Source organism: Geotrypetes seraphini, chromosome 9, assembly GCF_902459505.1.
Source record: "Geotrypetes seraphini chromosome 9, aGeoSer1.1, whole genome shotgun sequence".
Lineage (NCBI taxonomy): Eukaryota > Metazoa > Chordata > Amphibia > Gymnophiona > Dermophiidae > Geotrypetes > Geotrypetes seraphini.
Window position 1 is genome coordinate 144,544,094 of NC_047092.1, and position 25,731 is coordinate 144,569,824.

Sequence of the window (25,731 nt, forward strand, 5' to 3'; positions counted from 1 at the left end):
GCCTGTTCCTGAAGGAGAGGCAAAACACGGTGAAGAAAGTGCTGGGAATCTGCGATTTTTCTTTGTAAATGCTTGGAATCAGCGATTTCTCAATGCAAGCTGACATAATTTGGGGGGGGGGGGGAGGAGCCAGCAAGCTAAAAACCGTGAATAATCGAAACCGCAAATGCTGAAACCGCTAATACAGAGGGAGAAGTGTATTTATTACTATGTTGTGTTTTATTACCACTTCCTGGTATATTGATATGCATCGTAGTGGCATGGGTAGATGTGAATCACTTTACTCTTTCCAAAAGTACAAGGACTAGGGTCATGCAATGAAACTAAGTGGTGCATTTAAAATAAATCAGAGAAAATATTTCTTCACTTACCCCCTTTTATAAAACGTAACGCGGTTTTTATTGCTGGCTGCGGCAGTAACAGCTCTGACGCTCATAGAATTCCTATGAGCATCGGAGCTGTTACTGCCACTGCTGGTGCTAAAAACCATTCTACGGTTTTGTAAAAGGGGGGAGGGGGATGAATGTGTAATTAAACTCTGGAATATGTTGCCAGAAAATGTGGTAAAATCAGTTAGCTTAGCAGGGTTTAAAAATGGTTGAAACACATTCCTAAACCATTATTAAAATGGACTTGAGAAAATCCATTGATTATTTCTGGGATAAGCAGCATGAAATCTGTTTTACTCTTTTAAGATCCTGCCAGGTACTTGTGACCTGGACTGGCCATTGGTATAAACAGTATACTAGGCTTGATAGACTTTCAGTCCGTCTGTCCCAATGTGCAATGCTGATGCACTTATGTGTGGTTTTATAGAAGGGTAATAATAAAAGAAAAAAACAAAAAACACACACCTCACTAGATAACTGTTATATCTGTCTAGTAAAATGTGTTTTTATGATCCAAACAATGAATAGGTTTGTTGTCCGAACTCTGGTATTTACGAGGTGTGGCTTTCCCGATGGTAAGGATTCTGTTTATTTTACTCTAGGACTGTGTTCTGTGAACAAAGCTTCAATCAACTACCTATTGTCAAGAAATGGCACAGGGAATGCTGTAGTGATTGTGGTTGGAGGTGCTGCTGAAGCTTTAAACTGCAACAGCAAACAACACATCCTAACCCTGAAGAACAGAAAGGGGTTTATTAAAATGGCTCTCGCACATGGGTACGTCCAAGAGATAGCTTTATATCCTTATTTGGGAATGCATTACTGACAGTATTAGTGCGAGTGTCTTAACTATTCCTTAGGTTTGAGTACCGTATTTTCACTCATATACTGCGCACCCGTGTAAAACGCGCACACAGGTATACCGCACGGGGAACACAAATTTATGTAATAAAATGTTAATATAGCGTGCACACATGTATACCGCGCATGGTAAAACCTCCTCCCGCCTACTCCGAACCGGCATCCTCCCCCCCGCTCACATCACCCCCCTCCCCCTCTGATCTGAGATAATCTGATCCAGCATTCCCCCTGCGAACCGGCATCCTCCCCCCCCCCCCCCGCTTGCGTCACCCCCCCTCCCCCGCGATCCTACATCCCTCCCAGCACCGCAAATACAACTCTTACCCGATTGGGCACCGGCACCAGCACCAATGCACAGCTTGTGCCAGTGCCAGTGCCCGAAGATCCTCCCTCGTTGGTTTGGGCTGGGCTGGGCTGGGCTGGGTCGGGCGGTGCGACTAGGCTTTGAGCATTTGTGCATGCTCAAAGCCTTCTGGTCTCGCTCTCTCTGCGAGCGGGGAGGGGGGGAGGATGCCGGTTCGCAGGGGGAATGCCGGATCAGAATGTAAAAAAAAATTGTAAAACGCGCTCACACGTATAACGCGCATGGTTATGCACGGTTTGTAAAATCGTGTATAACGCGCGCGTTATATGCGTGAAAATACGGTAGTTAAACTGAGCTACGGTTTTGGCTTGTTTGAAAATGCAGAATATATATATCTTGATCTCTGTTAATTTTTGCATTTAAAGTGGCTCATTTGGTTTAGTAAAAGTTAAAACCTAACATATTTTTAAAAACTGCAGTTCAACTAAGACCAAGAACAAGTACATCACATTGGGCCTCTGGTCAGGAGGGTTGGCATACCCGAGAGGAGGCCAACCACAGAGCTTGAATTGTTCCTCCCTGCGAGTTCATTTTAGCACAAGGGCAGTTGTTGCAATTACCACCCTAAAGCTGCTCCTTAGCCACTGCCTCTCCCCCCTCCCCCCAATACACCTTCTGCCCTTCAACTTTGTAGTTCAAGTGAACTGTTTTATTTGTAGGAAAATTTGCTTTTTAAAATGTAACTCCTTTCACAGTTATTTCAAAATATTGCTTTTTACTCCTCTTCCCTCCCAACACTGGCTAGCGGGCAGGAAACAGAGGGTTGGAGTCAAGGGCCAATACTCAGATTGGCAATGGGTCACGAGCGGAGTTCCCCAGGGGTCGGTGCTGGGACCTCTACTATTCAATATATTTATTAACGATCTGGAGACGGGGACAAAATGTGAGGTTATCAAATTTGCTGATGACACCAAACTCTGCAGCAGGGTTAGAAACACGGAAGACTGCGAAGACCTACAAAGGGACCTAACGAGACTGGAAGACTGGGCAAAAAAGTGGCAAATGAGTTTTAACGTAGAGAAATGCAAGGTCATGCATGTAGGGAAAAAGAACCCGATGTTCAACTACAAAATGGGGGGAACACTGCTAGGGGTGAGTAACCTGGAAAGGGACCTGGGGGTGATGGTCGACTCATCACTGAAACCATCGGTGCAATGTGCGACAGCCTCAAAGAAAGCAAACAGAATGCTGGGCATCATCAAAAAGGGTATCACGACCCGGACGAAGGAAGTCATCATGCCGCTGTATCGCGCAATGGTGCGCCCGCACCTGGAGTACTGTGTTCAATACTGGTCGCCGTACCTCAAGAAGGACATGGCGGTACTCGAGGGAGTGCAGAGGAGGGCGACTAAGCTGATAAAAGGTATGGAAAATTTTCCATACGCTGACAGGTTAAAAATGCTGGGGATGTTCTCCCTGGAGAAAAGGAGACTTAGAGGGGACATGATAGAAACCTTCAAAATCCTAAGGGACATAGAGAGAGTAAATAAGGACAGATTCTTCAAACTGAGAGGAGCCACAAGCACTAGGGGTCACTCGGAGAAATTGAAAGGGGACAGGTTTAGAACAAATGCTAGAAAATTCTTTTTTACACAGAGGGTGGTAGACACATGGAACGCGCTTCCGGAGGAAGTGATAGGCCAGAACTCTGTACAAGGATTCAAGAAGGGTTTGGATAGGTTCCTGGAGGATAAGGGGATAGAGGGGTACAGATAGAACTTGAGGTAGGTTATAGAAGTGGTCAGAAACCACTTCACAGGTCGCAGACCTGATGGGCCGCCGCGGGAGCGGACCGCTGGGCGAGATGGACCTCGGTCTGACCCAGTGGAGGCAACTTCTTATGTTCTTATGTTCTTATGTAAGATGCCCTAGCTCTGTAAGTTGCTGTTTGATACATCCCATTAGGATTCAGTGGTCAAGTTGGTATGCAAATGCAAATTATAAATATAAGGCCCCCGCCCCCATATTCATCCAGTGGCATTATTCCTGGGTATTCCGCGGCTAAGCTTATTTTCGCAAAAGGCAAGTTCGACCACGTCTCTCCACTCCTGTCCAAGCTCCACTGGCTTCCAGTACACTCCAGAGTCCTCTTTAAATGTGCCTTGTTAGCCTTCAAAATTCTACACGGCATCCTTCCTCCCGTTATTCCACTCCTTTGGAACTCCTCTAACCCTAACTCCACCAGATCTTCCCAAAAACTGAAACTATCATTCCCTTCTACAAAAGGTATATCCCGCATAGGAAAACTAGGAACATCCCTCCCCTTTAGAACCACAGAACTCTGGAACAACCTCACATCCCCGCTCAGAAATTCAAACTCCCTCCAATCCTTCCGCAAACACCTGAAAACTTGGCTCTTTTCAAAAATCTAACACCTCCTGCTCTCTGGGACCCTTGTCCCTCTCTTTTTTCTTGTTCCTTTCCTATAACCCTTCATTGGAGTTCCTTTCTATCCTAACTCTGTAAACCGTGCCGAGCTCTACGCTTGTGGAGATGGCGCGGTATACAAACCTAAGGTTTAGTTTAGTTTAGTATTCAATGCCAGACCCTGTCTAGGCTTCGGCACTGAATATTCTTTTTTATTTTTTTATGAGGTGGGGAGGGGGCAGTTGGCTAACACATAGCCAGCTAAATCAATATTAAGCCCTTACTTGCTTAAGCCAAACTGCTTAAAGATAAGACTGCTCACATGATATATATGTAGTCATTCCTTGAGCTCTAGTTCAGAGGCATTTTGCAACTGAATCATCAATGCTGCCTTGAGGTGACTTTTGGTGGCTTGTTTCATGTTGGATGTTGCTATAACTGCACCTTAGATAAAGGATCTTCAAAATGTTTCTGCACTTTTATTTTTTTAAACGCTATTTTGTTAAATATCTCAAAAGCAAATTAGACCACTTTTCCACATAATCCCCCTGTTTTGCCTGACTTGTCACTAAGTCGGGCTTTGTGTTTTACCCCCTCCCACCACTGTTGTTAATTAAAGGTGTTTGGATCAACTTTTGTGGCTTGTTTCTTGCTGCTCTGGCCCTTGCGTATTGACTGTCCACTTGTCTTCTTAGACTACTTATGTGAGAATATGTAGCTGTGATCACTTACACCGTGCCTATAGCAGGTGTAAGTGTTTGCAGCATATGTGACACCACATTCACGCGTTCCTTGTAACTTATGCATGTATTTGCTAGAGCTGCCCTTTTCTAGCCAATGCTCCACCCCTTTTGACATATACACTAAAGAGAATATGTGCATATTTTATGGAATGGCAGCTCGCACATATGCGAATAAGTGCCAATTAGTGGCATGTCATACCCGCATATGTGTACTAGTATGCTCTAACATATGTGGGCAATTGGCACCTACCTGTTGGCACAAATTTGTAGACTTTCATGTCACGCTTTGAGAATACTGTCAGTTTTATGCATAACTGCCACATTTCAGTAAACGCATTCATGTCTACTATGGAGCTAGTGTATGTGCTGATGCCAAAGTTATGTGCAGGCTTATACTCCCAGTCTATAATGATAATTAAGGGCTTAATCTATAATAATAAAATGCTAAGTGCGCATGCGCACTCTTACTGCGGGTTCCCTGATCCCTGATCTGTAGGTCAGTGATCGGCAGGAGTGCGAATGCACGACACCGGGATTCCTGCTCCCGAGCCCCAGACACGCTAATCACCTTCGTCCCATGGGCCTCTCAAGCAGCGGTGGTGGCAGGAATGGCGGAAACATTACCGAGGAAGCTGTCGGCTTCAGGCGCGCGTGGCAGCTGTCAGCGCCTGCAGGCTGCGATGGCTGTCGGCGCCTGCAGGCCGTGATGGCTGTCGGCGCCTGCAGGTCACGGCGGCTTGAGGCGGCTGTGGCGGAGGGTAGACGTGAACGGAGGTAAGGGGTGCTGATAGACAGGGGGGGCAGAAAAAAGAAGGGAGGCCTACTGCTGGACAGGGGGAGCAGGAAAGAGGTGCTGATGGACAGGGGGGGGCAGAAAAAGGAAGGGAGGCCTACTGCTGGACAGGGGGAGCAGGAAAGAGGTGCTGCTGGACAGGGGAAGAGGTGCTGATGGACGGGGGGGGAAGAAAAAGGAAGGGAGGCCTACTCTGGACAGGGAGAACAGGAAAGAGGTGCTGCTGGACAGGGGAAGAGGTACTGATGGACAAGGGGGGGGAGAAAAAGGAAGGGAGGCCTACTGCTGGACAGGGGGAGCAGGAAAGAGGTGCTGCTGGACAGGGGGGAGGTAAAACAAAGGGAGAAGGGCTGCTACTAAATAAGGGGAGCAGTGAAGGGATGGTGGTGGACACAGGGGAGGTAAAAGGAAGGGAGAATGGACAGGGGGAGCAGGCAAGGGGTGGTGGTGGACAGCAGAGGAAAAAGAAAGACAGAAAGAAAGATAAAAATATAGAAAGCGGCTAAGGAGAGAGAGAGAAAGAAATAAAGACAGACACACACACATATATTCTAGCATCCGTTAATGTAACGGGCTATAAGACTAGTTTCTGTTATAAAATTCATGCTAGTGCACCTGTACAGAATTGCCCCCCAAATGTAGGCAAATGGAAAGAGTGTGCCTCTTTCACATGATGTATATGTAGTCTTTCCTGGGGCTCTAGTTCAGAAAAGAGATGTGATGTATGCATATTTTGAGAAAAATGTGCATACGTGCATAAAGAAAATGCACAAATTTATACATCTTCATAGGAACAGGTGTAAATTTCTCTATAAATGTATGGATTACTGAGGCTACTTCTAATTGCCTGTATTATAAAGGTGTTATGAAGTCCCTAAGTGGCTTACTAAAGAAATATTCAAGAGGCTTGAAAGCTAGACAAGAATACAAAACTAGAATTATTGAATGTAAGTTTAATGTATCACTGGGGTTACCAGATTTGTTGTAGGAAAAAAGAGGAAACGTGGCCCCACCCCATTTGGCCCCAGCCACGCCCCATTCCACCACAGCCTCACCCTGTTCTGCCCTGAGTCTGTGCCACGTCTGGATGGCCTCTGGAGTTTGGAAATCTGTCCGGACATCCGGTCAGTTCTCTAAAAAGAGAACATGTCCAGGTTTTCCAGATGTCTGATAACATAAGAACATAAGCAGTGCCTCCGCCGGGTCAGACCATAGGTCCATCCTGCCCGGCAGTCCGCTCCCGCAGCGGCCCAAACAGGTCACGACCTGTCTGAGTCACCAGAAGGGGCTCCCTTGCCACCTTGGTTTCTCATTGAGGTCCTATCTTCCCATCGAAGTCCTAACCCTCCGGTCTTGCACATGCACGACCTGGTTAGCTTTCTATACTTGTGTTACATCCCAAGTTATATATCATTATAACTTCCAGAAGTTCCTCCAGGACAGTGGGAAAACACGGACTATTCAAGTATCAGGAAGCAAAACCACAAAAACCAGGAACAAGAGAGCTGAGCAAGATAATGCAACTTAAGACAGGAACAAGAAACAATCATCCATTAACCACTATAGAACAAGCCCAGAGGAGGGGCACAAATATCCAAGCCTGCCCTGGGCTGGTCCCTCTGGGCCAAGCAAGAGACAAGACACAAGTAGGAGTGGGCTGTCTACATGTATAAGCAGATCCTAAGGCTAAATAGCTTCTCTTGGGAGACCAGTGCAACCTTTCGTACAAAGTTGGCCCATGCCCAACATAAGGCCCATAGATGCGCCTGTATTTATAAAATTGGGTTACCAGTTGCCCTTTTCTGTTTTTCTTTACCAAGGGGTGGAATAGATTCACCAAACATAGCGACTCAATCGCTGTTGGCCGATTCTCTGGCTGATTTTCCAACAGCGATTGAAACACTATCAAGTTTGATTGCAAATGATTTGCATGCAAACCCACCGACTCAATCGCTCAATGAAAATGGGTGATCGAGGGGGAAAGACACGCAGTGGGCTGCTTTGCGAATGGGGTCAGTTAGCAGCGATCATCGCTAAATGTATGAAAACAGGTTTAGCGATGACCGCTGACTTTAGTGAATCCTGCCTTAATAGGCTTAAGAAAACACAGTAGTTTTTTTTTTTCCTTTTAACTACATAAAGATCAAATGGCTTTGAAAAATTGCAGATTATCGCTGTCAACCGCTCTGAGCAGTTTATAAATACAAAGGAAAACATATTTTAAAATGTTTGTACATAAATTCTGGAAGCCTAAAAGATAAGATGGGGTAGTTAGAATATATAGCACTAGATGAAGAGGTAGAAATAATAGACATTTCAAAGACCTGGTGGAAGAAGGATAACCAGTGATACCAGGGTACAAATTACAGTATATCACAATGATAGGGAGGAATAAGGGCTCTTAAGAAGGTGCGTTAGCGTTTTTAGCACACGCACAAGATTAGCGTGTGGTAGCCGAAAAACTACCGCCTGCTTAAAAGGAGGCGGTAGCGGCTAGCGCACGCGGCATTTTAGTCGAGCTAAAACCTCTAGCGCACCTTTGTAAAAGGAGCTCTAAGTTGTCGGAGTAGTGCTATCCCCTTGATTCTATCATAGATAAACTAAATTTAAGTGCCATTTGCAGAACCCCTTTTTCATTTATGGGGATCCTTCAAAAAATCCCCCCCAAAACTTACTATACCCACCTGTTTCCCACCCCAATAGCCCTTATGGCTGTAGGTGGCAATTATATGGCAGTATAGTAGGGTTTTGGTGGGCTTATGTGGACTCAACCTCCTCCCCCCAATAAATAAATAAATAAAACAGTACATACCAGTCTGTAGCACAGCAGCATCTGGTATAGGAAAGGTTAGTAGAACATCACACAGGTGACTTAAGTAGCCTAGTGGGTGGACTGGACCATAGAAAGGAGGACCCAGCCCCATAAGACACTCTAACCACTACATTTATGGTGGAAAATGTGAGGCTACCAAAAGCCTGCTATACTGCTATATAAGTGCCACCTGTAACCATAAGGGCTATTGGGGTGGGAGACAGGTAGATAGAATAGGTTTGGGGGGAGTTTTGGAGGGATCACCATACATTTTAACGGGGTTATGGTGAGATGTATGTCAGCATAGCTATCGCTAGCAATCAGCATTTTCAGTTGGCATAACTGTCAGCAAAGGCCTATGGGAAAGTATCTGACTCTGGATGCAGAATTCTGTGCTCCTGCACAGAATTCACATACATTAATCATTCAGCCAGACTGGATTGTTTATCAAGAAGATAGGCTGCTTGAATGGGACAAAGAAGCCAGAGACTAATCCCATCTACCATGCCTGCAAGTATCACACCCTCCTTATCAATTAAATTAACCATTGTTTCAAACAGTTTACAAATTCTAAACAGAAAGATACTGGGACATACAATAGTTTCTATATTCAGAATAAGATTCCAAGCTATAAAAGCCTCCTCTCTGCAACACACAAAAATCTATCTCTTGGCTCTTGGCACTCTGGTCCTCTCTTCTATCTCTTGAGCTCTCTCTTTCTCTGTCTATCCTTCTCTTTATCTATGGAACACGAAGCTTGGACCATCACCCCATCCCCTTTTTTCTCTCTCTCTGCCTTTCCCTGGAACTTCAGGCTTCTATGTCTCTCTTTTCCTCTGAACTCTGTAAGGCAGGGAAACTGTGTTGCTCTCTCATTAATTGTAATGCTTATAAATATTGCTTTTCTGTAAGCCTATTTCTATAATATATTCTTTATGCAATCACCTCTGGCTGTGCCTTTTTGATTCTACTTCCTGGTGAATGTTCAGTGAGGGAACTGAACCTGGGACCTGGCGTTTTTAAGGGCGCCTCTCAAGTGACCCCACCAACCATATATTGTGGGGGCCACTAACAAACCTTACAATGTATATCTGGCACCCCTTATGTGAAGTTCCCAGCAATGCCCCACTGCTTTCTTGGGATGTCTATGTGGCCAGTCCTTTACAATGCTGGCCCCTCCCACTTCCAAATGGTCTAGATTTGGACATTTTCAACTTGGATGTTTCTATGGCCTCACACTTTCTAACTTAAATATAGTGGTTAGAGTGTCTTATGGGTCTGAGTCCTCCTCTCTATGGCTCATTAGCCCACCCACTAGACTACTTAAGACACCTCTGTGATGTTTTACTAATCTTTTCCATACTAGATGCTGATGTGGGATGGTTGGGAGGGGGTTAGTGACCATTTGGAGAGTGTGAGAGGGTCATTACTTAATCCCTCCAGTGGTTATCTGGTCAGTTTGGGTACCTTTTAGGCAATTAGATGCTTCTAAAACAGGTCTAGCTCGGAATGTCTATGATCTGTGTAGGATGTCCTGCAAAAGGTTCGATTATTGCTGCAAAATGTCCAAGTCTAACCCGGCTTACAGCCTGCCCAAAACATGCCTCTAGCACGCCCCTTTCTGAGTTTGACATTTTGGAGGATGAACGTTACCACAAAATGTCTAAGTTCTTTGTTTCTATTATCAGCACTTGGACATTTGACAGAGAAAAATGTCCAAATGACAACTTTTGGATGTTTTTGTGTTTTGAAAATGACCCTAAGAGTCAACATGGATGTTGCCAGTGGAAATCTTGCCTCAACAATCTGCTACTTTTTTCTTGAAGGTGTGAATAAAATGTGGATAAAAGTGATAAAGTATATCTGGATTTTCAAAAACTGTTTGACAGAGTCCCTCATGGGCGATTAGTAAGGAATAAATTCATGTAAACTGTTCTGAGCTCCCCTGGAAGAACGATATAGAAAACGATATAATTAAGCCATGGGGAGGATGGTAAAGAAATCAACTTCTGGCAGGGGAGGGGAAGGAAGAAAAAGATGCTGGTGACCATGGGGGAGGGGGGAGGAGAGAAATGCTGGACACCAGGTGTGGTGCAATTGAGAGAGAGAGACATGTGAGGGGGTGAGGTAGGGAAGGAGAGAGATACTGGACACCATGTAGAGCGGGGACTATAGGATGGTAGGTAAAGGAAGGGGAGATGCTGGGGCTGATGTAGAATAGAGCAGAGATGGAGGTTGGGGATGGAGCTTGGACTCCCCCAAACAAAAAGGTGTTTCTCTACACCTGCCTTCTTTCATATATTTTTCTACTTAGATGTATAAAATATCAGTTTGCTTTCCTGCATAAAAATATCTTATAAATATGCATTGTTTTTTTTTCATTAAAGGAATGTATTTTCTTCATGTAGGAACTTCTTTTCACATGTTGCTGGTGTCTGTGTCTTAAGTAATGTAATGTAATGTAATGTAATTTCTTTCTTATATACCGCTATATCCTTTAGGTTCTAAGCGGTTTGAAGAAAATATACATTAAGATTATAAATGAGAAGTAAGAAGGTACTTAAAAAATTCCCTTACTGTCCCGAATTTTTCTAGGACTGCCCTTGTGCCAGTTTTTTCCTTTGGGGAGAATGAAATATTTAATCAGTGCAAATTTGCAGATGGGAGCTGGAAAAAAAACCTTCAGAAGGCCTTTCAGGAATGGACTGGAGTTGCTCCATGTGTCTTCATAGGGCGAGGGATTTTTTCAAGCACCTCAAAAGGCCTTTTGCCCTTCCAGAAGCCCATCACTACTGTGGGTTCGTATTAATCAAATTAGACAGGCATCTTTTAATCTCATTTATTCGTTTTGTATTCCTTGGTATCCTGAAAATGTTTGGATATTTTACAATGTCAACACATATCATTACTAAACTTGGGGCTCCTTTTACGAAGCTGCGTTAGCGGTTTGACGTGCGTAATAGCGTGCGCTAATTTGCCGGCCACGCTAGCCGCTACTGCCTCCTCTTGAGTTTTTCGGCTAGCGCGGGGGTTAGCGCGTAATAAAAAGTTGCGTGCGATAAAGCCGCTAACGCGGCTTCATAAATGAAGCCCTTAATCATGATAAAACAAACAATCTAAAATATATTTATACCTAATTCTTCACAGCAATCAGGGATATAATTTAAGACAATAACCAAACAAGCTTCAAGGGGGAATTTTTTTTATAGTTACTAACATTTATATACTCATTTATATACTAACATTTATATAACATTTTTATAGTTACTATACATTTATATACATTTATATATATTTTATAGTTACTAACATTTATATATTTATTTTTTAAAATGTTATTTCACTTACACCTATTTAGATTACAGATAAAACAAACATCAAGTAGTTCACAATTTTAAACAATTTTTACAAATTTAAACAGACTGTTAGCTGCAGTTTATTTTACATAGAGTTACCATATGGCTCCACAAAAAAGAGGACGGATTGAGATATCCAGGTTTTACTACCCAGATGTCTCAATCCATCCTCCTTTCTCTGGAGCCATATGGTAACCCTATCATACCCATCACAAACTGTTAGCGGCTAAAAACCTCAATTCAGGCATAAAAAAACATTTCTCTAAAGGCCCTAAAAGGGACTGATAAAAAGTTTTAACAAATAAATGGGTCTTCAGCAATTTTTTTAATTACATTTTATTGTTACACAGCCTCAGAGAACCTGGTAAAGCTTCCATATCTGTGGACCAGCTATAGAAATAGCCGCAGACCATGTTTTCTTGTGGCATACCTCACTTCTGTGTCTACTGTCTAAGATCTCAAGCTTCGGGTTGTAATGTATTTCATCAAAATTTGTACCAAATACCATGACTTTCCTCCTTAGATCACTTGGTGGATAATAGGCAACATTTTATCATTAATACGCAGTGGCGTACTAAGGGGGGGGGGGGCGGTCTGCCCCGGGTGCAGCACGCCCCAGGTGCAGCCTTAGGGGGGTGCACAGCCGGCCAGGTCCGGAAAACTCTACCGGGCCGATCAGCCTGCCTCTCCCTGAAGTCAATTCTGCCGTCGGAGAGAAAGTTTGGGCCAACCAATCGCTGCCTAGCTGGGCGGAACTTCCTCTCTGACGGCAGAATTGACGTCGGGGAGAGGAAGGCTGGTAGGCCCGATGCAGGGAAGACGAGCTTGGGGTGGCGGCGGCTTTAGAAGGGCAAACAAATGTGTCACTGAAAAAAAAAAAAAGGAGGCCAGAACTGGGTCACTGAAGGCAGCATGTTTACTTCATGCTGCCGGTGGCCCGAAGAGTTGCAGCAGTGCTGCTGGGAAGAACAATGAGCAAGCACCAGATCCTGCCGGAGGGGGTGGGGGGGGCGGGAGGAATAGCATGGGGAGGGTAAGAGAGATGCTGGAATGCGGGGATGGGGAGAAAAGATGCCAGACATCCAAGGGAAGCAAGGGACGGGGCTGATAGAGATGCCAGACCATGGGAGGGAGGAAGGAAAGGAGAAAGATGTCAGACCACGGGAGGGAGGAAGGAAAGGGGGGAAGAAAGATTGGATGTACAGTCAGAAGAAAGTGCAACCAGAGACTCATGAAATCACCAGACAAGGTAGAAAAAATGATTTTATTTTATATTTAGTGATCAAAATGTGTCTGAATTTATATCTGCTCTCTTTATTTTGCACTATGGCCCCCCTTTTACTAAACCACAATAGCGGTTTTTAGCGCAGGGAGCCTATGAGCGTCGAGAGCAGCCCTGGGCATTCAGTGCAGCTCCCTGCGCTAAAAACTGCTATTGTGCTTTAGTAAAAAGGGAGGGGGGTATTTGTCTATTTTTGTATGGTTGTTACTGAGGTGACAGTGCATAGAGTCATCTGCCTTGACCTCTTTGAAAAAACCCCAAAATAGAAATGATAATTAACATTTTCTCAGCGTACAGTATGCTTTGTGTTTTTTTTTTAAATTTTATTGTTGATAGATCATTTTGACTTGGTCATTTTAAATGTAGCTCGCAAGCCCAAAAAGTGTGGGCACCCCTGAGCTAGAGCATTGAAGTTGCGTGTTTCTGCCATAAAGGTCATCTCTGTTGCAACCGGAAGTTGCATCAGAGACAATCTTTACAGCAGCCATATGCAATTACAACGCTCCGGCTGCTGTAAGAAGGCAGTTTAGACATCGCCGGCCACAGGGCAGGGAGGTTTGTTGGACCGGGCCTGTTGTCCGGGCTGTGGGGGGGGGGAGGGAGAAAGTGCCACGAAGGTAAGGGGCAGGGAGGGAGAAAGGAAGAAAAGGTGGGGTGGAGAGGAAAACAGGGTAAAACAGAGGGGGGAGAAGGACGCTGAAAGCACATGGGGAAGACAGAGTGGGAAGAAGATGCTGAATGGAAATGGGGAACAGAGAGTGGGGAGAAGATGCTTAAGGGAAATGAGGAACAAAGATTGGGGAGAAGATGCTGCAGGAAAATGGGGAAGAGAGAGTGGGGAGAAGACGCTGAAGAGAAATGGGGAAGACAGAGTTGGGAGAAGATGCTGGTAGGGACAAAGACAGAGATGCCAGACTATGGGAGGAGCGGAGGGAAGAAGATGGGTGCCAGACCAATTTGGAAGGAGGGAGAAAGGGAGAGGCACAGTAACAGAGCAAATGGAAGATGCAGAGAGAAGTTATTTTCCGAACATCTTTATTAAAAGAAATGGATCATTCTCCCATTAATTCTCCTATTGAATTTCTTCAATTCTCTTTCCAAACTAAACCTAAACTTGATGCTTTACTTCTTTATCTGCCTCCTCCAATAAATAGCACAAATCTATCTGAACTACAATCTCTCCTATTTGATTTTGGTTCCTCTACTATTAACCCTCTAATACTCGGTGATTTTAATATTCATTTTGATGATATTACTGATCATCAAACTAAAACTATTCTTTCTTACATTAATCATCTTGACCTTCATCCATTAATAACTGAGCCTACACACAATCTTGGACACACAATTGACATGGTCATCATTCCCTCTACATCAATAGAGAATTGCTCTTTAAAATTCTGTTACCCAGTTCCCTGGTCCGATCACTATCTATTATCAGTTTTGTATAAATTAAACAATTCAAATTCCCAATTACCTACAAAAAAAGTTATCAAATTTAGAGATTTTCACAACCTTTCATCAGACATAATTTCGGATGCTCTTCCATCAGACTTTTTTGATTTAGGATCCTCATCTCTTGAAAATTCAATACAATTATGGACCAAAAACACATTACATTTACTAGACAAAGTAGCGCCACAACAGACAAAAATTATTTCAGCAAAAAAAAGTTTTAACCCTTGGTACACAGCAGAACTTAAACTTATCAAGCGACAATTAAGATCTCACGAACGTAAATGGAGGAAAGTTAAATCAACACCGAATTATGAATCATTCAAAACTCATTCCAATTTTTACAGAACAAAGATAAATCAAGCAAAAACTAAATATTTTTCAGGTTTAATTCAAAAAGCTACAAATTCCTCTTCTTTATACCAAATAATTAAAACAATTCTTCATTCTAATAAACAACAAAACCTAAACACTGAGATTATTCTCACAGCCAATGATCTTGCGCTATATTTCATTAAAAAAATAGATGACATTAGATCAGCCTTCATAACTAAATTAACCTCCAATTCAAGCTTAACAACTTCCGAGGATATTTCATTTTCTTCAAGATGCTCCTCCTTTAACATTCCCAGTCTTACAGAATTAAAATCTATCATAAATTCCATTAATATAAAAGGCTCTAAGACCGAATCTATACCTCCTTTTCTACTTAAACGCTTCTTTCATATTTTCGGTCCACCAATACTTACTCTAGTCAGCAAAAGTTTAACACAAGGCATCGTGCCAAGTGACTGGAAACATTCAATTATTCACCCCATCTTAAAAAATCAAAAAAACAGTGCTGGAGATTGTACAAACTATCGACCCATAGCTAAGATCCCATTTTTAGCTAAAATGACTGAAAAGGTTGTATTCAATCAGATATCCGACTTTATCGAAAAAACTAACATCCTTCATCCAAATCAGACAGGCTTTAGACAATTTCATTCCACAGAGCACTCTTTAATCGGTATGACAACTTCCATTCACTATTATTTGGACCATCATCAGTCAGTTCTTTTAGTTTCCTTAGACCTCTCGGCGGCCTTTGATACAATTGACCACGAATTATTAATAAACAGACTTCAATCAATAGGTATTTCAGATCAAGTATTAGCCTGGTTCCAATCTTATTTCACAAATCGAACTTCTGTAGTCTCCTTTAACAACTCGACTTCCGACATTTTCTCCTCTCAGCATGGCATCCCTCAAGGTTCCATACTATCCCCTCTTTTATTTAATATATTTCTGGCACCCTTGTTAACTTTATGTCAATCCATCGGCTTTACTACATTCGCCTACGCCGATGACATACAACTCTTACATCCTATTGACCCTACTAATTTTTCCGATATAACTCAGATCAATACAAAACTTGAAAAGGTACATCAATGGCTAAACATGAATCGTTTAGCACTAAACATAACTAAATCAAATATATTACTCTTTCCTTGGAAAGACAATCCAACCTTTATATCCCCAATTTCCATTCTTGGATCTCCGTTACAAGTGGTATCAAAAACAAAAATTCTCGGAGTCATTCTTGACAATAAACTTTCCTTTCATGACCACATCAATTGCGTTATTAAATCATCTTTTTTCAGACTCAGACAAATACGATCAATCTCTAAATTATTCGACACTACTTCTTTAAAGATTCTTATTCATTCCTTCATTATATCCAAATTAGATTATTGCAATGCGCTGTTTCAAGGTATTGCTCAAAAGGAGATCAAGCGTTTGCAGATAATACAAAATACTGCTATCAGACTTATTACTAATGCAAAAAAATTTGATCATATCACTCCTCTCCTCAAGGAGGCCCATTGGCTCCCTGTTGCCCATAGAATAATTTATAAGCTCTGCCTACTTACATTTAAATCTCTTCAATCAAAATTTCCTGCATTCCTTTATAAATTACTAATTCCTTATTCTTCCAACAGAACTTTAAGATCAGATAAACAGCGATTATTAACAATTCCTTCATTAAAAATAATCAATACACGTCGACAATACATCTTTTCAGTTACAGCTCCCCATACTTGGAATTCTCTCCCTATCTATCTACGTGAAGAATCTAATTTGGATAAATTTAAAAGTAATCTTAAAACGTTTTTATTTAATGACGCCTTTATTACTTAAATTTTTTCGGTCTTTCTTTTATTTCATAATAAATTTTTTTTTTTTTTTTTTTTTTTTTTTTTCCTTTATTCTTCCTTTATCCCACCTACTTGTGTTTTTCCCTTACTTGTTCTCTACTTTACTCAAATATATTGTAACTTCTCCCCTTCCTTACCCTATTGTTTCCATTTTGTCCAGTAATGAATTTGTTTTGTCTTGTTTGTTTGTTTTTATGTAAATTTTACATATTGTAATTTTAAACTTTTGTTAATCGCTTTGAAATTGATAAAGCGATCAATCAAATACTTATTAAACTTGGAAACTTGGAACTTGGGCAGTGGATGGAAGGAGGAGAGTAACAAGAAGATGAGGAAAGCAGAAACCAGAGAAGACAAAGGTAGAACAAAAATTTTCTTTTTATTTATTACTTTAGGAGACCTGTGTCACTGTTTCTGTGGTGTTGCATTGTATGCAGAGTCCAGCTTCTTGCTGGTTCAATTTAACCTTTGTCTATGTATTTCTATTTTATCCCCCTTTTACAAAACTGTGGAGCGTTTTTTAGCGCCAGCCGTGGTGGTAGCAGCTCTGATGCTCAGAATTCTATGAGCGTCAGAGCTGTTACCACCGTGTTTTGTAAAAGGGGGAGGGATAAGTTTGTGATGACATTCCATACTAGGCGAAGGTGTTTTCTGTGTTCTGTGTGTTCGAAAGACATAGTTTTCTGTTAGGATTGACTGCAGGATTGATCTGTACTAGTCTGGCTTTAGTTTTACAATGGGTGTATTGCTGTTGTACTTCTCACTGCAGTATGTAAGATGCTGCCTTTTCCTAGGTACTCATGTGTGAAATGTGGCTTGTTACTAAAAATCATGTTTTTCGTATAGATGGGGGGGTGCCAAAAAATAATGGGCCCCGGGTGTCACACATGCTAGGTACGCCACTGTTAATATGTTGTAATTCTGATAACCAATGTAACTGTTTTAACACAGGAGAAATTTGTTCATAATACAATTCCCCTGTAATCAGCCTCGCTGCCGTATTTTGAATTATTTGTAAGGCTCGTCCCCTAGATTTAGCAATGTCTAACAATGGATTGCAAAAATCTACTTTAGAAATCACCAGGCTCTGCACTACAGTATGAAAATCATAGCAAGACAGCATTGGTTTTATCCATGTTAGGAGCCGCAATTGACAAAAAGCTCCCTTAATATATGTAAATGAGTAGAATAATAGCATTTATATATGCATGCATACACATAAATGCCTAACTATCATAATTTTGCCTAAGCACTAGTCTATAACTAACATACAACTTCCAAGGAAAGTATACACATTGGCAATGCTCAAACCTAAACACATGCACTTAGATGCTAACACACCAGCTCTATGGCTCGCCAAAATAAATTAATGATCAAATGATAAGAACACATAACTTCTCCTACAATGCTGATGCAGTCATAAAGATCATCACAGTTTTCTTTGATTGCTTTCTTCCAGTTAATCACAAAACACCACTATTGTTATTTTAAATTAGACTTTCTGTAGTACAAGCAATTAAAGCTTCCAGTAGGAAAAAGGAGGTATTGATGCCCATGCCTTCCTGCCCCTGAACCCCTCCCAAAGCATCCGGGTAGGGGGGATGGCCATTCTCTCCTGCCCTCGAAACCCCAGAACTTCCCACCCACTAGCGACACCTCCTAGACCCCCTCACACACACACCTGTAGACCCCTATGCCACCCCCCAAACCTGTAGACCCCCCCAGGCACCCCTAAGCCCCACCACACTCCCCTGTAACTTTCCCGAAAAAAGTCCGGCCGGAGGGATGCTTACACCCTCCAGCCAGCAGGTCCCGTCCCTCTAAAATGGTGGGCCTTCCCCTTCCCAGTACATTCTGGGATGTACCAGAGAAGGGCCTAAGGCCCTGATTGGTTCAGATGCCTAAAGCCCCTCCCATAGGAGGGGCCTTAGGCACCTGGGCCAATCAGGCCTCCTTCCAAGTATATCATGGGATGCAGTAGGAGTGGCCTAAGACTCCAATTGGCCAGATACCTAAGGCCCCTCCCATGGGAGGCCAATGGGAGTCTTAAGGCCAAATCAAGTGTATCCCAGAATGCACCGGAAAGGAGACAATTAGCCCAAGTGCCTAAGGCCACTCAAACTGGACCTTAGGCCCCTCTTTGGTGCATCCCAGAATGCAAAATATTAATGTAGGACATGCTAAGTGCTCCTCTGTTAAACCTGCGTTATCCAGTTAGGGTGTGCTAATGTGAACATGCTAGCTGGATAATGCTTCCAAGCCTATGACAACTCCCCCTTCTGAAAAAATTACAAATATATATATATATACACACACATATATATATATCAATAATAATAAAAGGCTAAGCGCGCATGCACTTTTCAAAAATCGTGATTCCTGGTGGCGTGAGGTGTGCTTCTGTGTCAGCCTCATGGCGCCTGCGCTAGCTGGAGGCGCGTGACTGTGCAGAAGACGCCAGTGACTCCTCCCTCCCGCTGCCGCTCCTCTTCAAAGCGGCCTGCTGAGTTTCGCCAGCCGCTGTAGCGAACCTCACAGGCTGCTCTCCACCTTCCCGACATGGTGCTGAAGAAAGAGTCGGGGTTGCCGCTGTTGCCACACACGCACATCTTCCTGCAGCCACGCCCACCACCATGAAGCAGGAGAACCTGCTCGACGATCTGGGCCGAGAGGTGAACGATGCAGCCCCAGCTCCAGTTCGAAGAATGGAGGGAGGGTAAGAATGGGAGGGGAGTGGAAACGGAAGGGGGCCATGGGGCAGGCAGGCATTGCACAACAGGGGACCAGGGGGAGAGGGAAAGGGGGGCTGCTTTGGGGGGAGGGGGGCAGACAGCAATCATCAGGGGGAAACAGAGGGGGGCCACGAAGCACGCAGGCATAGCAAAACAGGCACGGGACAGGCAGGCATTGCACAACAGGGGACCAGGGGGAGAGGGAGAGGGGGCTGCTTTGGGGGAGGGGGCAGACAGCAATCATAAGGGGGGAACAGAGGGGGGCCATGGAGCACGCAGGCATGGCAAAACAGGCACGGGATAGGCAGGCATTGCACAACAGGGGACCAGGGGGAGAGGGAAAGGTGGCTGCTTTGGGGGGAGGGGGCAGACAGCAATCATAAGGGGGGAACAGAAGGGGGCCACAGGGCACGCAGGGGAGGGAGGCAGACAGCAATCATCAGGGGGAAATAGAGAGGGGCCACGGAGCACGTAGGCATGGCTAAACAGGCACGGGACAGGCAGGCATTTCACAACAGGGGACCAGGGAGAGAGGGAAAGGGGGCTGCTTTGGAGGGAGGGGGGCAGACAGTAATCATCAGGGGGAACAGAAGGGGGCCACGGAGCATGCAGGCATGGCACAACAGGCACAGGGCAGGCAGCCATTGCACAACAGGGGACCAGGGGGAGAGGGAAAGGGGGCTGCTGTGGGGGGAGGGGTGTGCTGGGGCAGACATCAATCATCGGGGGGGAACAGAAGAGGGCCACAGAGCACGCAGGCATGGCACAACAGGGGGAGAAGTAAAGGGGTGTGCTGGGGGCAGAAAACAATCATGCTTTGCTCTGGGATGGGGGTGAGACAGAAGGGGACCACGGAGAGATAGGCAGGCATGGTGCAACAGAGAAATGCAGGTAGGTAGGGGGGGGCCAGGGAGAGACACAGACAGAATGAATGACAGACAGACAGACAGCGTCCAAAGAGAGAGAGACAAAGAAAAAATCCCAGACAGACAGACATCTGCTCTAGCGCCCGTTAATGTAACGGGCTTAAAGACTAGTATATATATATATATATATATAGAGAGAGAGAGAGAGAGAGAGAGAGAGAGAGTGCACGATTAGTACATTCTGACAGGCAAATTACTGTAAAATGTTTTAATGCATTTTACAGTATGCTCTTTTCCCGGTGTTAAGAATGTGTTAGCACTTAAAATGGTTTAGTAAAATGACCCTCTAAATACTTTAAATTAAGTTGTGGCACAAAGTATAAAACAATATTACAGATGCTATATCTCAAACTGTATTTTTTTTTTAATTCTTAATACCTACTTAACTAGCAAAGGTGAGAACGAAGATGTAAAGAAACCCTCTTTTCTGGAATATGCATGCTTCCAGAAATATTTAATGCTGATAAACAATGGTAAGCAAACATAAACTCCTGTTGTATAGGATCTAGCTTGTACCAGAAATGACTGACTATGTGAGCTGCCCTTTCAAAAGGACATAATTGAGAGAAAAGGACATCAGCAATCAGAGTTAAGAAGGGTAGACTGGGTCAGGAACTGGTTGAATGGAATCTGAAAGAACAACATTTAAGAACAAAATAAAAGCTGCAAGCAGCTTTTAGCGCAAGCTTTCCTGTGGATTTTTCTTCCAGAAGTAACAGGAAATTCACTGGCCAAAACTGTAAAAACAAGTTTTCTAGTGGGTCCATAGTTCTTTTTCTTTGTCCATTTTGGGGTAATTTTGTGAAACATGTTTTACACCTGGAAAAGAGCTCTTCCAAAGCTGCAAAAGTACCATGTGCTGATAAGACTGCACATACTTACATTCCCACCATATGCAGACATTCCTGGGGACATACTATGGCCAGAGCAGGGGCACAGTTGTGATATAAACATGTATTTTATCACAAGAGCACAAATATAGCAGTGAATTGTTAACCTCTTTTACTTCAAAGCCACAAAATTCCACTGTTTACTGTGGGGCATTTTATTCAAAAAAGAAGGAAAGACTTCGGACAAACCAATTGCCACAAATATTGAGCTTTTACCAAACTATATTACATTACATTACATTAGTGATTTCTATTCCGCTTGTGCCTTGCGGTTCTAAGCGGATTACAAGTTAGAAGACTGGACATTTCCAGTAGCATTGCAGTACATATAATCAAGAATGCGTTAAGTTACAATTGTTATTCTGGACTTTTCCAGGATAAATTGGTAGTAGATAGTAGATAGTGATAGGTTGTTTAGACGAATAGAGATAATATTGTCCGGATTCTGTTGTTTAGACGAATAGAGATAATACTGTCCGGATTCGAGGTGTTGCTGGTGGTGGTGTTAGGGTAGTCATGAGAGCATTTTCTAATACTTTTGTGAGGTTATGATGATGAGAAGTGTTTTTTGAAGAGATGAGTTTTGATTTCTTTTCGGAATGCTTTAATGTCTATTGATTTGGTCAGTAGATTGGTGATGGTAGTATCGATCTTTGCTGCCTGTGTCGCTAAAAGGCTGTCATATAGTTTCTTTCGTCGTGTTCCTTTGAGAGGGGGGTGAGTGAATAGGCTCTGAGTTCTCCTTAATCTGTGTGAGAGGTTACGGTGTAGTCTGTTGTTTAGGTAGCTGGGTGCTGTTCCATGTATTACTTTGTATAGTAGACAATAGAATTTGAACTGGGATCTTGCTTTTATTGGTAGCCAGTGTGAGTCTAGGTATGCTTTGGTGATGTGGTCATATTTGCCTAGTGAGTAGATGATTCTGAGGGCTGTGTTTTGAACTGTCTGTAATTGTTTTATCATGTAATTTGGGCATGATAGGTATAGGCTGTTACAGTAATCTACAATACTCAGTACTAGGGATTGTACTAATATCTTATATTGATCTTTGTTGAAGAATTTTCTTATTTTTCTTAGGTTACGTATTGTGAAGAATGCTCTTTGGATGATTTTGTGGATTTGAGACTGCATTGTGCAGTTTCTGTCTAGTAGAATTCCCAGGATCTTGAGTGTGCTTTGCATAGGGTACTTGATTGTATTTACTTCTAGTTCTGTGAGAGATGGTTTTTTTTTCCCTTTCCAGTAGTAGGAATTTAGTTTTTTCCGAGTTCAGTTTTAGTTTATGACTTGACATCCATTTTTCTACCGTTTCCATTATCATTTTCAGGTGGTTTGTGGATAAGGGGTCTTGAATATTAAAGGGGAGGAGGATAGTTATATCATCTGCGTAGCTGAATGATACAGTGTTTAGGGCATCTAGGGTTATGCCTAGGGATGCTATGAAGAGGTTAAATAATATGGGTGACAATGGTGATCCTTGTGGTACTCCACATGGGTTTGACCATGGGTCGGATATGTGCTCTTTTGATTTGACTTTGTATGTTCGTGTTTTGAGGAAGCTTTGGAACCATTTGTGAACATTACCTGAGATTCCTATTGCGTCTAATATCTGGAGTAGTGTGTGATGGTCAACTAGGTCGAATGCCGCAGAAAGATCGAGTTGAATGAGAAGCAGCTTGTTTCCTTTGCTGAGGTGTTGTCGGGCAATGTCTAATAGTGATACCAGTAGAGTTTCTGTGCTATGGTTGGATCTGAATCCAGATTGTGATGGATGTAGTATGTGATGGTCTTCAAGGTAGTTGGAGAGGTGTTGTGCGACAAGGCCTTCTGTTATTTTAATGTATAGTGGGATTGAAGCGATTGGTCTATAGTTTGCAGGATTGTCTATAGGACCTTTGGGATCTTTTAGGATAGGTGTGATTATGATTTCTCCTAATTCCGGTGGGAAATGACCTTCACTTAGTGTTGTTTGAAGCCATAGTGTGAGGCTAGCTTTAAATTTGGTGGAAGCTGTTGCTAGTAAGTATGAGGGACAGTTGTTCAAGTCACATGAGGATTTGCTGTATTTTTTGTAAAGCCTGTTCAAGTCTGACCATTGTATCTTTGGGAAGTTTGTCCATATCCTGTCTGCTGGGATTGCTTCGTCTGTTTTGGGATTGATTCGTATTTCTTCTATGTTGATTCTTGAATTGTTGAATGTGGATCTGGTTGTAATGATTTTGTGTTTGAAGTGATCCGCTAATTGGGTGGCTGTGGGAGTTTGGTTTCCTTGGGTGGCGAGAAATGGTTTGGTATCAGTGAGATTTCTTAAGATGTCAAAAAGTATTCTTGTGTCTGGTTTTTCGGTGCTGATGAGTTTGGAGTAGTAGTTTTTTCGTTTTTCCTTCAGTTTGGTATTGTATTGTTTGATTAGGATTTTCCATTCATCTTTGATGTGATTGTGTTTTTGTTTTTTCCATGTCCTTTCTAATTGTCTGCATTTTCTTTTTAGTTGTAGAAGTTCGTCGTCGAACCATTTATTAGATGGTCTGTCTATTTTGTTTTTGTTTTTTATTGGAGCTAGTTCGTTTAGTGTAGATTCACTGAGGGTCCGCCAACTGTTTATGAATTCTTTGGGGTTGTTGGGGTCGATTTCGGGGTCGACTGTATTCCAGAATGTGTGAGTATCCTCCACCATGGGTCAAAAACTTCTTAATAATGTCTTTACGTACAGACAACTTATTTTTTTCTTTTAAATGTCTTCTCTGAATGACCAGTTTATATCTTTATGTACATTTCTTTATATATTTTTATATTTTCCATTAATACATGTATTTTATAAAATACCTAAATACACACATAACATAAGAACATAAGAACTGCTATCTCTGGATCAGACCTTAGGTCCATCAAGGTGTAACCTGGCGAAAACTTAGTCACCCGTATCCTTCTATGCATCTTTTGAGGAGATGTGCATCTAACTTGCCCTTAAATTCTAGAACGTATACTCATACATTTGCATCTTCGGAGCAGGTGTGAATTTGTGTGCTATTGAAGATAGTTTTGGGTGTTTACATATTTTATAAAAGAACATGAGTACCTGTATGGCCTTTATAAAAGTTTTTGTATTGGGCTCAAAATATGCTACGTTAACAAAATATAAAGAATGTGAGCCCAATATTGAGACCACGAGAAGCAGTCCAGCATCTTCCCGCAGTCTGTGGCTGTCCTGGATATTTCAAGTTTCAAGTTTTATTAACGTTTGATGAATCGCTTATACAAATTTTCTAAGCGATGTACAATTTAAAAGCCACTAGATAGTGGTCTCACATACAATTGGACAAATCAATCACAAAACAAACTACATGGATCAGTTAACATTTTAGCAATCGAAATAAAGACAAACATGAATGAAGAGGAAAGGAGGGAAAAGTTACAATTTCATTTTCTGTTGGAATTTACATAAAAGGGAAAATACAATGGGGAGGGAAGGGGATTAATGAGTTTGTTAATCGTAACAAAATGTAAAGGGTCCAAGATATGCCATATTACACATCAAAAGCGTCTTGAAACAAAAAGGTTTTAAAAATTTTTTTTAAAGATAAAAGATCTTTTTCATTTCTAATATAACTTGGCAGAGAATTCCATAATTTAGGGGCCATAACGGAAAATATATCATTTCTTCTTGTGCCGATGATTTTCAAGGAGGGAATTGTTAGTAGGTTTGAAGAAGATGATCGTAGAGAGCGTTGGGCATTGTATGGGATAATCATTCTTGACATAAATTGTGGTTCATTGAAGATTAGTATTTTAAATACTAAAAATAGAATTTTAAAGTTAATTCGATGGGAGATGGGAAGCCAATGTGATTTAATCATTAGTGGTGTGACATGATCATATTTTTTCGCTTTGTGGATTAGTTTTATTGCCGTATTTTGAATTATCTGAAGTCATCTTTTTTCTTTCTGAGTTATATTGATTAGAAGAGAATTACAGTAATCAATTTTAGATATGATCAAAGAATGGATTAATATATTGACAGATTTAGGATCTAGGAAAGTGGAAATTGAACGGATAAGACGTAATCTGTGGAAGCAAGATTTAACTATTTCACTGATATGACTGTGAAATGATAAGTCGACGTCAACCACTACTCCGAGAATTTTCAGCTTAGGTACAGATTCTAGAGGGGTACTATCAAGAATGAACGGTGATATTCAATGCCAGTGGCTGAACATGGCCCTGGCATCATATGTGCCAGCTCTGTGAGCCATTGGATACCCCCAATATTTAGCAAACTTCATTACTCTGATCAGAGGACATTCACTTGTGTTGAGTTTAGCACCCCCAAGCATTTTGAAAAGTTGGCTCCTATACCTGGCATTCAATATCCAGGTCAAGGTTCGCTGCTGCAAACTTAGCCGTCCAAGCCAATATTCAGTGAGTGGCTAGCTAAGGCTTAGCAGCCAAAGATAGGCCTGCCTTTTAGGGGCCCGATTCTCAAAATGGTGTCCCAATTGTTGGCACCGGTAACTTCCTACAGTCATCTAACGGACAAATCCGCATTTTTCAAACCATCAAAAA

At 42.4% G+C, this 25,731-nt stretch overlaps 1 protein-coding gene across 1 annotated transcript in view; it reads left to right on the plus strand.

The window, feature by feature from the left end:
* The window catches only part of LOC117366878 (diacylglycerol O-acyltransferase 2-like), a 97,292-nt gene that overhangs the window by 65,405 nt on the left and 6,156 nt on the right, over positions 1-25,731 (plus strand). The window contains exons 7-8 of the mRNA XM_033958848.1: positions 992-1,166; positions 10,925-11,127. Of these exons, the coding sequence (XP_033814739.1) occupies positions 992-1,166; positions 10,925-11,127 (378 nt within the window). The remainder of the gene's footprint in view (positions 1-991; positions 1,167-10,924; positions 11,128-25,731) is intronic.